The sequence below is a fragment of the Rousettus aegyptiacus genome, unplaced genomic scaffold (genome assembly GCF_014176215.1).
Source record: "Rousettus aegyptiacus isolate mRouAeg1 unplaced genomic scaffold, mRouAeg1.p scaffold_m13_p_2, whole genome shotgun sequence".
Classification (NCBI taxonomy): domain Eukaryota; kingdom Metazoa; phylum Chordata; class Mammalia; order Chiroptera; family Pteropodidae; genus Rousettus; species Rousettus aegyptiacus.
The window spans coordinates 94,184,492-94,199,206 of NW_023416295.1; the positions used below are offsets into that span (position 1 = coordinate 94,184,492).

Here is a 14,715-nt window from a genome sequence, read left to right on the forward strand (position 1 = left end):
TTGAATTTAGTTCCTATGTTTTCTTCTATTCATTTTATTGTTTCTGGTCTTATATTCAGGTCCTTAATCCATTTTGAGTTAATTTTGGTGTGTGGTGATAGACAACAGTCTAGTTTCATTCTTTTGCAGGTGGCTTTCCAGTTTTCCCAGCACCATTTATTGAAGAGGCTTTCCTTTCTCCATTGTATGTTTTTGGCTTTTTTGTCAAAAATTATTTGCCCATATAAATATAGGTTTACTTCTAGACTCTGGATTCTGTTCCACTGGTCCATGTGTCTGTTTTTCTGCCAATGTCATGCTGTTTTGATTACTGTCACTTTGTAGTATAATTTGAAGTCAGGCAGAGTGATGCCTCCGGCCTCGTTTTTTGTTCTCAGGATGGCTTTGGCAATTTGAGGTCTTTCGTGCTTTCATACGAATCTGATGATTTTTTGTTCTATTTCTTTAAAAAGTGCTGATGGGATTTCAATGGGGATTGCATTAAATCTGTTAATGCTTTAGGCGACTAGGTCATTTTAACTATGTTCTTGGATTCTTCCAATCCAAGAACGTGGAATATCTTTCCATTTCTTTGTATCTTCTTCAATTTCTTTTACTAAAGTCTTATAGTTTTTATTATATAGATCCTTCACATGTTTCATTAGATTTATTCCTAGGTATTTTATTTTTTCCAATTCTTTTCTGACACTCTGTTATTAGAGTATAAGAATGCTATGGATTTTTGAACATTGATTTTGTATCCAGAAACTTTACTGTATTTGCTTATTATTTCTAGTAGTGTTCTTGGAGTCTTTAGGGTTTTCTACATAGAGAATCATGTCATCTGCAAATAGTGACAGTGTGACTTCTTCGTTTCCTATTTGGATGCCTTTTATATCTTTCTCTTATCTGATTGCACTCGCTAGGACCTCCACTGTTATATTGAATAAGAGTGGTGATAGTGGACAGCCTTGCCTTGTTCCTGATTTTAGAGGGAAGGTTTAGAGTTTTTCACCATTAAGTATAATGTTGACTGAGGGCTTGTCATATATGCTCTTTATTATATTAAGGTATTTTCCTTCTATACCAATTTGTTGTGTTTGGATCATAAATGGATGCTGTATCTTATGGAAGGCTTTTCTTCATCTATTGATATGATCATATGATTCTTATTTTTTAAAATTTGTTTATGTGGTGTATCACATTAATCAATTTACATATGTTGAACCATCCCTTTGCCCCTGGGAAGAAGCCCACTTGATCATGGTGTATAATCTTTTTAATACGTTGCTGTATTTGCCTCGCTAGTATCTTATTTAGGATTTTTGCATCTGTCTTCATGAGAAATATTGGTCTGTAGTTTTCTTTTTGTGTGTTATCTTTACCAGGTTTTGGTATTAGAGTAGTATTGGCCTCATAAAATGAGCTGGGAAGTATTGCCTGTTTTTCAACTTTTTGGAAGAGTTTGATCTTCTTTGCATAGTTGGTAGAATTCACTGGCGAAGCCATCTGGTCCTGGAATTTTTGCTTTTTGGTAGGTTTTTGATGATTATTTAAATTTCCATACTGCTGATCGGTCTATTTAGATTTTCCAGTTCTTGATTCAGTCTAGGAAGGTTGTATTTTTCTAAGTACTGGTCCATTTCTTCTAGGTACATTTCTTCTTTGGAATTAAATTTAGTGTTATATACTTTTTTTCATAATATTCTTGTACAATCCTTTTTATTTCTGCAGTGTCTGTCATAATTTTTCCTCTTTCATTCCTGATTTTGTTTATTTGTGGGTTTTTCCTTTTTTTTCTTTAGTGAGTCTAACCAGGGTTTGTCAATTTTATTAACCTTCTCAAAGAACTAGCTCTTCGTTGCATTTATTTTTTCTATTGTTTTTTGTTTTCAATTTAATTAATTTCTGCTCTAGTTTTGATTATTTCTTTCCTTCTGCTGACATTAGGGCTCCTTTGTTCTTTATTTTCTGTTTTTTAAGATAAAGTGTTAGGTTGTTTATTTGGGATTGTTCTTGTTTTTGGAGATAGGCCTGTAACAGTATGAACTTTCCTCTTACGACTGCTTTTGCTGTGTCCCAAAAGTTTTGATATGTTGTACTATCGTTATCATTCATTTCTATGTATCTCTTGATCTCTCTTTTTATTTCTTCTCTGACCCAGTTATTCTTCAGTAGCATGTTGTTTAATCTGCATATATTTGTGGTTATTCCCGCTTTCTTTTTATAGTTGATCTCTAGTTTCAAAGCATTATGATCAGAGAATATGATTGGTATGATTTCAACCCTCTTATATTTGTTGAGGCTACCTCTGCATCCCAGTATGTGGTCAGTCCTTGAGAATATATTCCATGTGCACTAGAGAAGTATGTATAAACAGCTGTTTTGAAATGAAAGGCTCTGTAAATATCAATTATGTCCAGTTAATCTAATGTATAATTTAAAGATGTTATTTCTTTATTGATTTTCTGTTTGGATTGTCTGTCCATATCTGACAGTGGAGTGTTTTGGTCCCCTATTATGATAGTGTTTTGGTCTGTTTCTCCCGTTAGTTCTGTTAGTAATTGCTTTATATATTTCGGGGCTCCCTGATTGGGACCATAGGTGTTAGTAAGTGTTATGTCTTCTTGGTGCATGATTCCATTTATCATTATGAAGTGCCCCTCAGTATCTTTTTTTACATTTTCTATTTCGAAGTCTATTTCATTTGATATTAGTACTGCTACTCCCACTTTTCTATGTATGTCATTTGCTTGAAATATCATTTTTCACCCTTTCACTTTGAATCTATATTTGTATTTGGAACTGAGATGTGTCTCCTGGAGGCAACATATGGTTGAGTTTTGATTTGATCCAATCTGCAACTCTGTGCCTTTTTATTGGTGAGTTCAGTCCATTTACATTTAGGGTGATTATTCAAATATGGGGTCTTCTTAGAGCCATTTGATCTTTTGGTTTCTGGTAGCTCAGTGTTTCCAATGCTTCCTTGTCCTTGTGTTTCTGTTTTCTTTATTTTGGTTGGCTTTTGTTGGTTTTCCCTCTGGTCCTTCTTGTTATATGTTATATACTTTAGTTCTGAATCTTTGGCATGTGGTTACCATTATGAATATGTAAAGGATAGTTATACATATACAGTCATCCCTTTTCCTCTGCACGTGCCTTATCTTCATTCCCCTTTGCGAATTTGGATCTTTGTATCCTCCTCCTTTCAGTTATTGTTGTCTCAATTTGTCCCTATGTATTCTAAACGTTCATTACTATCTTGCTATAGCAAATTTTTTCTTATTGTTTAAGTTTACAATGCCCTGTTCTTAGTAAAGGTTGTTCTCCTCTGCTTCTATTTGCCTGATAGTCACCTTACTCCTAATTATGTGGGTTTTTTTTTTTTTTTGTCATTTTGTTTTAGGTGAGCTGACTCCTTTCAGTATTTCCTGTAGTGCCTGCCTTGTAGTGGAGAATTCCCTCAGTTTTTGATTGTCTGGAAAGGTCTTTATTTCTCTTTCATATCTAAAGGAGAGCTTAGTTGGATACATTATTCTTGGCTGGTAGTTCCTTTCATTTAATAATTTGAATATTTGATTCTACTTCTTTCTGGCTGTACGGTTTGTGCTGAGAAGTCCAACAATAATCTAATGGGTTTTTCCTTTATAGGTTATCATCATCTTTTCCCTGGCTTCCCTGAGAATTCCGTCTTTGTCATTGATTTTTGATAATTTTAATACAATGTGCCTTGGTGAAGGCCTTTTTGGGTTGAGATAATTGGGTGTTCTACTGAATTCCAAGCTCCAGCCCATTCTTTAGATTTAGGAAATTCTCATTAACTATTTGTCTGAAAATGCTTTCTAATCCCTGCTCCTTTTCCTCCCCTTTGAGAATTTCCATTATTCTTATGTTTCCTCTCCTAATGATATCAGTTAGTTCTTGAACTTCTCTTTCATTATTTTTCATTCTTCAGTTTCTTTCTCCTTCCTTCTGATTTATTTCTAGATTTCTGTCTTCGATATCACTGATCCTTTCCTCCACTTGGTCAACTCTATTTCCCAAGCTTGTTATCTCATTTTTCAACTCTTGCAGTGTGTTCTTTATCTCCAGAAGGTCTATTCAGTCCTTTTTGAAGGTTTCAATCTCCTTGCTAAAGAACTCATTCTGCTCATCTAGTTGTTTTTTCAATTCCTGAAATTGTTTACATAATTTATTTCAGATCTCATTGAGTTTTTTCAGAAGTACCATCCTGAATTCTCTGTCATTTAAGTAGCATATTTCTATGTCTGTAAGCTTATTTTATGGAGATTTTTCTCTTTCTTTCTGAGATGCCTTGTCACCTTAGTCATTCATGGTGTTTAATAGACTATTTCTCTGCCTGGGTATTAATGGAAATGTATTCTGCTTTTTTTCCAGAAAGATCTCTATTTAGCCTGCTGCAAAGAAGGCACTTTTCTTTTGGTTTCCAGTAGGTGGCATCTAAGCATCTTGGATTCCTGCTTTATATAAAGCCTTAAAAATGCCTTTTCATTTTCTGATAGATATTTAATCATGCTCACTCACTACTCTCAGTTTCAGTCCCTGTCAGTGTTAGCAATAGTTTCAGTAGCATTTGCTCAGATTCCCCGGGGCTCTGCGGTGTTCAGTCTGGGAGGGTATGGAAAGAGGGGCCCTTTGGGTTAGGGTTTGGAGGCTACAGCTCAGCCTCAGTTTTGCAACTGCAGCTGGTAAAAATCAACTGTTGTTTCTCTGCCATCCCCACTTTTCTGTCGTCCCTGTTTCTCTGCCTTCTGCCTGACGATTGGGCACTGTCATCGGCCGCGTGGAGCTCACAACACTCCTATGCAGGGCTGTTGAGGGAACTCACCACTCCTTCTTCCATCCCTACCTCCTACAGGTAGCTCTAGTGGCTGTGAATAGCAGCTTCATTATTTCTCCCAGTCCACCTCCCGACACCCAGGGTTCTGACCTGTGGTAACTCTTACACACAAATCCCACACTCAGACATGCTGGTGTGCAGTTTGGGTATTTTTGTTGAGTTTCAGATGCTCAGCTTATTGTTCTTTCAAGAGGACAGATCCGAGAACATCTCTCACTCCACCATGTTTTAAGAATGTCTGCTGTGCTCTTTTTGTCATTAATTCTGCTGTTTTAGCAATTGCATAGCTGGTTAGATTAATATATGATAATGATTTAGTACTTGAAATGGTGAGGCATGTCTCTTGTTTCTTTCTCTATGAAATTCTAATTTTTAATGAGTGGCTCAGAGCACTCAGATTTGAATTATTCTGTTTATACAAAAAGTCATTTATTAAATAAAGATGATGTTAGTAATTTTTAAATCAGCTATTGAGTCAGCTTTACTTTTTGGTTTGTAGACCAAAAAAGAGTTTGTTACTTTGATGATACAACTCTCCAATTTTAAATCAACTGCTAATGGGTAAATAAAACCCTACTGTATTTCAGATATGGTGTTTAAGGAATAGTTTTTATCATTGTTATTATTGAAAAGCATTAGATTCTATATTTTAAAACTATTACTTTTTAAGCATATTGATAGCCTTTCAAGTATCTAAGAGCCTCTAGGTCTTGCAAGCTAATGCTATTAGGGGACTGAATTGTACAACTAAGAAAAATTAAATTTGAGTTTGATTTATACTCAAATATAACTCAGTCAGAAGAGATTAAGGGAATTTTCCCTTTGTATAGGACACTATCAAAAAAAGCTACCAGCTAGATAAAGAACAGGAAGATATGCTCTTTCTTATACACTAAAAATGTGCGTGTTTGTTTTTTTGTTTCAGTGTAAAACTTGTTCTGAGCCAAAACAGATAACCAGTTCATCTGCCATCTACAACAATCCCAATCTCATCAAACCAATTCCAGTGAAGCCCAGTGAAAACCAGCAACAGCATATACCTCGGCCCAGCCAGGTACACAGTTCTCTGCTTTTCATATGTGGTGTCTTCTTTATTCAATTACAGTTGACATTCAATATTATATTAGTTTCAGGTATATAGCACAGTGGTTAGACATTTATAGGATTCTTAAAGAACTTTTTCCCAGAGTTTAGTCAGTCAGGGAGGGCCTAGTGCTATTTGAGGATGCTTTCAGGTAAATCCAAAGAAAAATAATTTCAAGTTAGAGATTTTTTTCATTATTAATAATTTACTCTTCCTCAAAGGAGTTAACATTTTACTTTTAGCATTTACCATACTCTGTGCTTATCTCTTGTGGACTCGAACTCCTTAGAGGATAATGTATTTTTTAAAAAACAACAAACTAATAACATTGTTAAAGCTGACAAGAATATTACCCATCAGGCCTGTATTCTGCTGAGGTTGGTAGTTGGTTTCCCAAGGCCACTGAAGAGAATGACGGCCAACGCAACAGAACTCAGATCAACATTTCCAAGCACCTCCTCTGTTCTGATACAGTGAATGCTAGGCATTGGATTCAGGATGAGATTCCTGTCTAAGGAGTAGAATGAAATTCTCCTTTAGACCTGATGATTTGGCATTGTATTTGCATCTAAAATATAAACATAATAGCAGTTTTTGTGTGACCATATATATATATATTAGAATGGTAAAGCATTAATGAAATTGCTTTATCTGCAAGTCTCGTTATTGATTGTAAATATAATGCAGCTATTTCCGTTTATTATGGTTATTCTTCATTAAAAATTTTTTAAAAGAATTGATTAAATCAATTTTGAAAATGAACATACAACCAAAAGACATAAGGACTGGCTAATGAATTTAAAAAAAAAAATAAGTCTTTTCTAATTATCTTTTTGCTTTATTTTATTTTCCATGAAAATTTTTTATTTTAACAGAGAAACTAGAATATATTAAATTGAGAATGAACTTCCTATTTTCTTAGCGAAGCAATAGAAAAGGCAACAGAAAAGTAGAGATAATATAGAGCAGGAAGGAAGCAGCTTTATAATTGGCCGGGCCAAGGTAGATTTTATGTATTTTAATGATTTTTTTTAAAAGCTACTAGTATATAGTTCAAAAAGAAAGATCAAGTTATATTAAATGACTTATGTTTTTTTCCTTCCCTAAATTTCTATAATTCTGTGAAAAGCTACCAGAAATTCTGAAATCCTCATATTTCTGTATATTCTTAGTATCTTCTTGTACTTTGCAGGGTTAGACTTCCTATTAAAGAGATTATTTACCTTTTAATGTAGGTAATTCTGTATTATAGTGGTCCCCAATCTGTGAAACCCAGGCCCATTAAGGATCATATGCCTATTTCATCATTCAACAAATACTAAGATATAACAGCTATCTTGAGAGTGGTAGGGGAGAATGCTGTGAAAATTGTTTTCATGTAAAAAGTCTCAAATTTGTGGTTTATTATAACTAAGTTTTTTTCATCCTCTCTAATTGATTCTTTGTAAATTGAAGAAATCATCTATTAGATAAGTTATGTTTCATAGCCCCCGCATAACCAAACTGTATGTAGACTCATTTTGAGACATTTTTATTTTTTCCAGACCTTAGACCCTGAACCCCAACACTTGTCCTTGATGGCACTCTTTGGAAAGCAGGACAAAGCTACATGTCAGGAAACTGTGGGGCCTCCACAGACCTTCCACCAGCACCAGCAGCAGCAAGAGAAGCTTCCAATTAGGCAGGGGGTTGTGCGTTCCCTGTCCTATGAGGAACCCAAAAGACATTCTCCCCCCATCGAGAAACAGCTCTGTCCAGCCATTCAGAAACTCCTGATCAGGAGTGCAGACCTCCACCCATTGTCAGAGCTTCCTGAAAATCTGCCCTGCAAAAATGGCGGTACCCATTCTGCTAGGGAAGTTTTTACTGGACCTGCCCAACCAGGGTCTCTCCAGACCACTGAGACTTCTCATCGTGTACACAGTGCTTCCAGAACGCAGAACCTGTTAGAGAAACTTCACAGTGCCCCAGGGGCAGTGAAGAAGCACGGCCCTAGTACACCAGCAACTGCCAGCTCAGCTGCCCTAAGCTTCAGCACAACTCTTACTGCTGCCACCCCTGCAGCTCCAGCAAAGGGGGCGTCTCAGCCACAACTGGTACATTTCAATGGCTCCCTTCCACCTCAGGCACTAAGACATCAGGCTCATGGAAAAGAACAGTCCACACGCCCAAGACAAATGCTCCCTCTCTCTGGCAGTCAGACAAGTGGTTCTAGGGTGATCTCCCCTCAAGAGCTACTGAAGAAGCTTCAGGTCGTGCAGCAGGAGCAGCAGCTGCATGCATCTAACCGACCAGCCTTGGCAGCTAAGTTTCCCGTGGTAACTCAGAGCTCTAGAATAGGAAAACCCTTGGAATCTTGGATCGACAAGACACCCAGCACAGAAAAGCAGGCTCCTCTTCTCCGGGTAAATATCTATGAGAGTTGAGGGAGTAGCGGGGAGGGTTATGGCTATAATGCAGTGAACTTTAGAATCAGCTTCTGTGCTCTAGGAACATTTCTGTTTAAAACAGGTGTCAAAACCACATCTGTACATCTATTTATCACCTTAACTTCCTGCCTGGAAAGAGGATGTTTTCTCTGCTTAGCAATCTGGGAGCTTCCCTCCTTTCAGAGATGCTTTATTTACAGAGTTAAATCTTCACAGTGTTTTAAGGTCTGAAGACATAGACACGGACATGGACCTGCATAAGAAAACATAGACATGGGGAAAAACCCTAATCTTTGTGCAAACTTGTGGTCTGCTTTGAAATCATTCTGGGATAGCAGACATCTGACCTCTTGTTATTTCAGTCTGCAATTAAGTGTTGGTCGTTCATTTATTCAGTAAACGTTTCTGAGTACTCACTCCCTGCAGCCATCGTGCTGCGTGTGGGTGCAGAGTAGTAAGCAGCACAGACGAACGCACGGCCTCTGCAGAGCCCGCCGGCCTGGAGGTGCTTGAAGTCACGCACGCCATTAACTCCTTAAAGGTGCAGCCTGTTTTTGTTCATGTCACCAGTATAGCTCAGAGAAGATCGCGAGAGGGATGGGCATGCCATCTACTCCACCCACACCCACACCAATTGCCAGAGAGGGGAAAATACTGTAATTTTTAGATATAGTCTATTCTTTAAGGAATAAGGTTCTCTGTGTTCATCGGTAACTTAGAACAGCTAGAAAACCACAAGCTATTCCACTGCCTAGGTAACATCTGGAGATTGGACCCCCCCCCTTTTGAATTGGTACAAATTCATTGATAATGCAGTGTGTTTAGGAATTAGGAAGTTCTCCCTATGTACTACATATATCATCATTGGTGGTTTTGTCACGTTTTGGCAAGTAGCTTGTAATTGTTCCTCAAAAATCTTTCCTTTATTTTTTGAAAACAAATATTATAAGCTTGTAGCATAAATTTTGTGACTGTCAGGTACTGAGACTGAGTACTCTTATTTATTATTTATTAACATCGCAAATCTGAATACCTACTGCTATAGAAACAATATTTGTCACTCACCCTCATCCTCGTTTCAATGTAAAATTGTCCTCTTTTTTTATAGCTGATTTTTTTCTCTTTAATGATTTATATTGGACACTAGGAAAATTGGGATCGATAGTTTAACATAAATGTCGACGTGCACAGCTCTCTTCTCTTTCCAGTGCTCACAGGTGTGGAGCCAAGCGGGAAAGTACACATTGTCAGCCCACACTGTGCTCTTCATGTTGCTGGCTGTCCTCCAGGACATCCGTCTCAGCCCCTCCCCTCGGAACAGCACATAGGAACAGGAAAACAAACAACCTTCCTTCTTCTAGTCTAGTTTCTGCCCAAAAAGATACCAAGGGAATGGTTATAAAATCATAGCTTCTAGATCACTGGCCTTTATGCCCCATCTTTGAGTTCTTCTGGGGCATTAGGAGGCTGATAAGTGACATCTTTTTTTTTTTTTTTTTCACCCAAGTTAGAAACAAATGAGAGAGAGAATGAGAGCTGTAGGAACTAATCAGGTAGAGATCAAAATGTCACTTGCATAACTGGAAAAGCCACTGGAAAACTTGGTTTTAGGTCTGTTAGCCAAATAAGGTAGACTGACTTACTCAGACAGGCAAGTGACTGGCAGTGCTGGGCATGACCAGCTCCTGGGGGCCTGCCCTTGCAACTTTAGCATGGGAAAACAGAAAGTGTATGCTTTCTGCAAGCAAGCAAATCCCATTAGGAAAGGCTGCAGGGCGGGGGGGGGGGGGAAGTTGGCGGGGATGTGTACCCGAGAATCACGCCCCTCTCTTAATAAGAAGTGAGTGAGGAGGGCTGCTCTCAAAGTGGTTGTTCCACGGAGAAATCGTGGGTGGAAACTTGCATACATCCAACAACTCACATAGGCTGTAGGACCTTTAGGTCAGAGTAGTGGACCACTAGCCCGGAGGAAGAGGTCAGTAGTCCTAAATGCATGTGGCCAAGTGATGATAGTAAAGCAGAAAAGTAAAATATTACTCAAAGGCTATGCTTTATATGCAATGGGAACAGTAGTCACCACCCAGACTGCCAGACCTGCTTAGCAACAACAAGGGGTCAGCTCTCCTAAGAGCTTTTCCCATCTAGTGAAATTGTGAACAACTAAGATTTAAACTCACCTGTATCTATTCTTGCAAGTGAGCAGCTGCTTTACTCTGTATCTGTTGTTTCGGTGCACTGCTACCTACTTCTGCCCTCTGTGTGTTTATTTGCCGTGAGCAGGTTATCTCATCGCAGCGTATCCCTGCTACAGTGGCCTCTTCTCTGCTCATGTCCCCCATGGTGTTCACACGACCCACCTGTACCTCACCAAAGGAGCGGGACAGTGGGCTCTTGCCCCTGGGAAGCCAGGATCCAGCTGCCACCTCCACCAATCTCCTGCCTCTGCAGAGCCCAGAGCCCAATGTACCCACCAGCAGCCCACTTACCAAACTGCAACTTCAAGAAGCACTGCTGTTCCTCATTCAGGTAGGAAAGACCATTCTCTCTCTTCTTCCCTTTACCAATCCTGCTGACTCGGGAGCTGCCACTACGAGATAAAGACTCAGTTAAATAGTGCCTACTTAGTACTCCCCAAGAATAAGTGGATGACATGACAAGTCACCCTAAACCACATGGCTCTGTCTTAGCTGGCTGACTTTCAGAATGTGAACTGTGGCTTTGGGTGTCTCAAGCTGAACATTTGAAGGACTAAGTCCTCCAAGCTGTCACCCGTCAGAAAAGGGGGCATAATTAAGGAAGTATAAGGAAGTACAATTAAGCAGCTCTGAGCCACTGAGAGGATTCTATGAGCTGTGGGGCGCCCAAACTAAGAATGAACCTTTGGGAATTAGAGGTCAGGGCCATCGTGAGCAAGTGGTGGCGCTTAGTGGAGAATTCAAGCAGAGTATGAACAAGGAGCAAGCACGTAGGGAAGCAAGTAACGGCTGCGACTACGAAGGGCATACATTACAAGTAATTTTGAAACCTGTTAATTAGAACAGGATAGAATGGCAAGACTTCTTTGGCAGCCACATGTCTTACTTGTCTCTATGAAATAACAACAACAGCTAACGCTTACGTAGAGCTTTGTGTCAGGCACTGTTTTAAGTGCTTTACATATATTGATTCATTTCATCCTTATACAACAACCCTATTATTTTTTCAATTTTAGAGACAAGGAAACTGAGGCTAAGTAACTGGTCTGAGGTCACACAGCTAGGAGAGGGCAGAGTTGGGATTCAACCCCGGTCTGGCTCCAGAGCGTTCCCACTGGCCGCAGTCAGGGCCGCAGTCGTAACCAGACTGCTGCACGGAATCCGGGCCTATGCGGTCCTTCCACAGTGCACCTAGCAAAGCACATCCAAAAGTAAATGCTAGGCCTTGAAAAGTGGGATGCTTTTCTTTAGACAGACTTTATACACCTCAGTAACTTATTTAGGTATCTTTTTGATAGTCTTTAAGAGAATTCTTGTGGTACTCTGCTAAAGCTTCAGAAAGCAGGCTAGCACTTTTGCAGTTGTCTCATTCTACTTAAAAAGAAAATGGTCTCTATTAGTAAAAACACTTTTTAAATCCAACGTATTTTAGAATGAAAGGAATGGGCCTAGAATTCAGCATCTGAATGTGAAAGCAGAATAATCTGCTAAAGATGGGCAACAAATGATAGGGCCTTACTAATTCACAACTATCAGGATACGAATATTTCCTTTATAAGCCATTTATGATAGGTTCGTGAGGACTTTGATAGGACGTCTATAAGCAATTAAGGGGAAAAAACCTTAAATTTGAATTTTAAAGTTACACCTTTTTTTCTGGCTCATTCCATTTAAATCACATTGTTCCAAAGATCTTCATGCAAGAGCCAAGACTTCAAAAGTCCAGCGCAGCCCCTGTACATAAATATGTTCCCTCCACTCTCTACATACATTTCACTTTTCCCCATCTTTTAGACATGTTTTCCTGATGAGCTGTTAGAAGTCATTCAAGCAGTCTGTTTTTAGTCTTTGCCTATTGGTAGGACACAGTCTCATGCATAGGGACTTTGCGGCCACTTTGTAGGGATAAGTAGCTCTCCTTCATGGCATGAGAATAATGATAACTCTGTGTGTGGGAAGCCAAGAGGGGATGAGGGGGAGATGTGAAATGTGGGTGATTGCTAAAGCTTTAAAGGATTTGGGTGGGAGGGGAAAGTCTCCAGAATTAAAAACAGAAAACTACCAATTAGACCGGTGATATTCCTTAGCCCTTAGCCAGACAGAAGAGCCCAGAGACTGCCAGTTTAACTACTGTCCACTTGGCAAAGCCAAAAGCTTTTCATAACGAATGGGAGAATTATACTGGCTTCGATGAGATACCAATGAAGCATATTACAAGTAAAATCTTATCTAATGCCAAAACAAAGTATACATAGTGGAGGACCTTTGAGAACCACTTACATTCTTCTGACCAGATGGTGAGAAGCACTGACCTAGATCATTTTCTCCCTCCCCAGCCTACTGTTGAGGACCTCTGTATTTTCACCAGGCTTTTCATGAGACAACCTCGTTCCATATGCCATGTGGCTAGGTTGCCCATCTGTGCTAATGTAACATACCAACCATCGAAAACCAGCAGTGGACTCTGTACAGCCTTGTCTTCAACCCCGCCTAACATTCACATAGGCAATTAAAAACTGCCAGCTGCTAGAGCAAGTAGGTAGAGCTGAGCATCTTAGGATCAGAATGCCAGTTCAGCTCCAATACAAAGGAAGCCTTTTGTTTCTGCCAACAAATAACATCCCCTTGGGTCTTTTGATTTTGTTTTCCAGAATGACGACAACTTCTTAAATATAATCTATGAGGCTTATCTCTTCAGCATGACACAAGCAGCCATGAAAAAGACTATGTGAAAGCAAAGCATTTCAAAATTGATTTTCAAGATCCTCCAGCTCAAGGTTCTTTCATGTTAAGTGGTGTTACCCTGAATGTTTCTGCCTTTTTTAAAAAAGTATGTGTAATATGAAGCAAAATGTTTCAGACTCTTTTTCAGTCAAGCTTAAAAAAAAAAAATCAAATCCTTTAATATAACTGGTACTATGAATTGAATGGGTAGATAAATCCTTTGCTCAGATCACACAGTAAATAATACCAAGCTTACATTATTGTTTTACGTGTATGGGGCCATTCCTTGAAGATTTAGTCTCTCCGTAGGGAGGGCTGTTTTGGAAACTTTGTTTCTCGTTTGTATCTCAGTTATTCTGTGAACACGGAGAATGTGCGCTGCTCCCGTTCCTGAGTTCTGTGTGCCACGGGGCATGCCGACCACTAGGTGGCGGTGTCACCTCACAGACTAAGGCGTTTAGCCCTTACCCAGCCTTCGGAAGTAATGGTTCCATTTCTTTTACCAAAGTAGACCTTTCATTTGTAAAAGTCCAATTGGCTTGTTTTCCTCGGACCTCCGATGGGAAATTATTTCTAAGGTATTTATAGCTAGTTTCTAGAGGATAGTTGTTCTAGGAGTCCACCAATGGCCCAGATTTCCAGTAACACTTCATTTATCCCAGCTCATGCTATTTCTTTTGGACCCAACCAGCAGAATATGCCTGCCTATGCCTCCAACTGAACATTTTATGATTTTTTAACAAAACATGCTGAGAGGAAGGTCACAGAAGATTTTAAAGCCTTTTCTTAGACTCTGAGGAAAAGTAATGGATTGTTCAAGGCATAATGATAAGGATTCTTCAAGGTATGTACCAGATTGATTTTTAAATTCTTAGAGATGAGGAGCTTAATCTTGGAAGGAGTAGAAGAGCCCTTGCCAAGTCGTTAAGGCCCAAAAGAGTGGGCATGGGAATTAGTCCCTGCTGAGTATCAGTAATAAATAAAGCTTTGCATTTCTATAGCCCTTTTTATTCTTGGATCATAAAAAGATCTCTAGATGACTGTGCAGAAGACAGGTTTTATTCTCATTGTATAGGCCATAAAAGAAGGCATAGGAAAAGTAGGTTTCCTCACAGCTTCTGATGCTGAGACTAGGGCTTTCAGCTTTAGACCTTTTTTCAGGCTCACCGTCAAGCAAAGGGTTTCTGGGAGCACCACCTGCCCACTTCCCACAGGAGTGTGCTTTTTCTTCTGAGGAGAAGAGGTGGGCGGAAAGGCAGTGACTTTACTGGACCCTTGTTTCGTGCCATACTCAGGCTGAGGGATCTGCTGTTATCCTCCCACGCTTAGAAAGAGATGGTTTCTTTTTGTTTCTTTGATGTCTCTTACAACATCTAACAGTGAAAACCCATGTGACGTCCTAACAAAATACTCGGAGTTAATAATTGCTTACATAATATCTCG

The 14,715-nt window shown here is 39.2% G+C and overlaps 1 protein-coding gene across 1 annotated transcript in view; it reads left to right on the forward strand.

The window, feature by feature from the left end:
* DCP1B (decapping mRNA 1B) overlaps window positions 1–13,394 on the forward strand; it is a 56,387-nt gene extending 42,993 nt beyond the window's left edge. Inside the window, exons 6-9 of the mRNA XM_016126162.2 lie at window positions 5,766–5,894; window positions 7,469–8,329; window positions 10,634–10,879; window positions 13,200–13,394. Of these exons, the coding sequence (XP_015981648.2) occupies window positions 5,766–5,894; window positions 7,469–8,329; window positions 10,634–10,879; window positions 13,200–13,280 (1,317 nt within the window). The 3' untranslated portion in view covers window positions 13,281–13,394. The remainder of the gene's footprint in view (window positions 1–5,765; window positions 5,895–7,468; window positions 8,330–10,633; window positions 10,880–13,199) is intronic.
* Window positions 13,395–14,715: the final 1,321 nt, after the last annotated feature.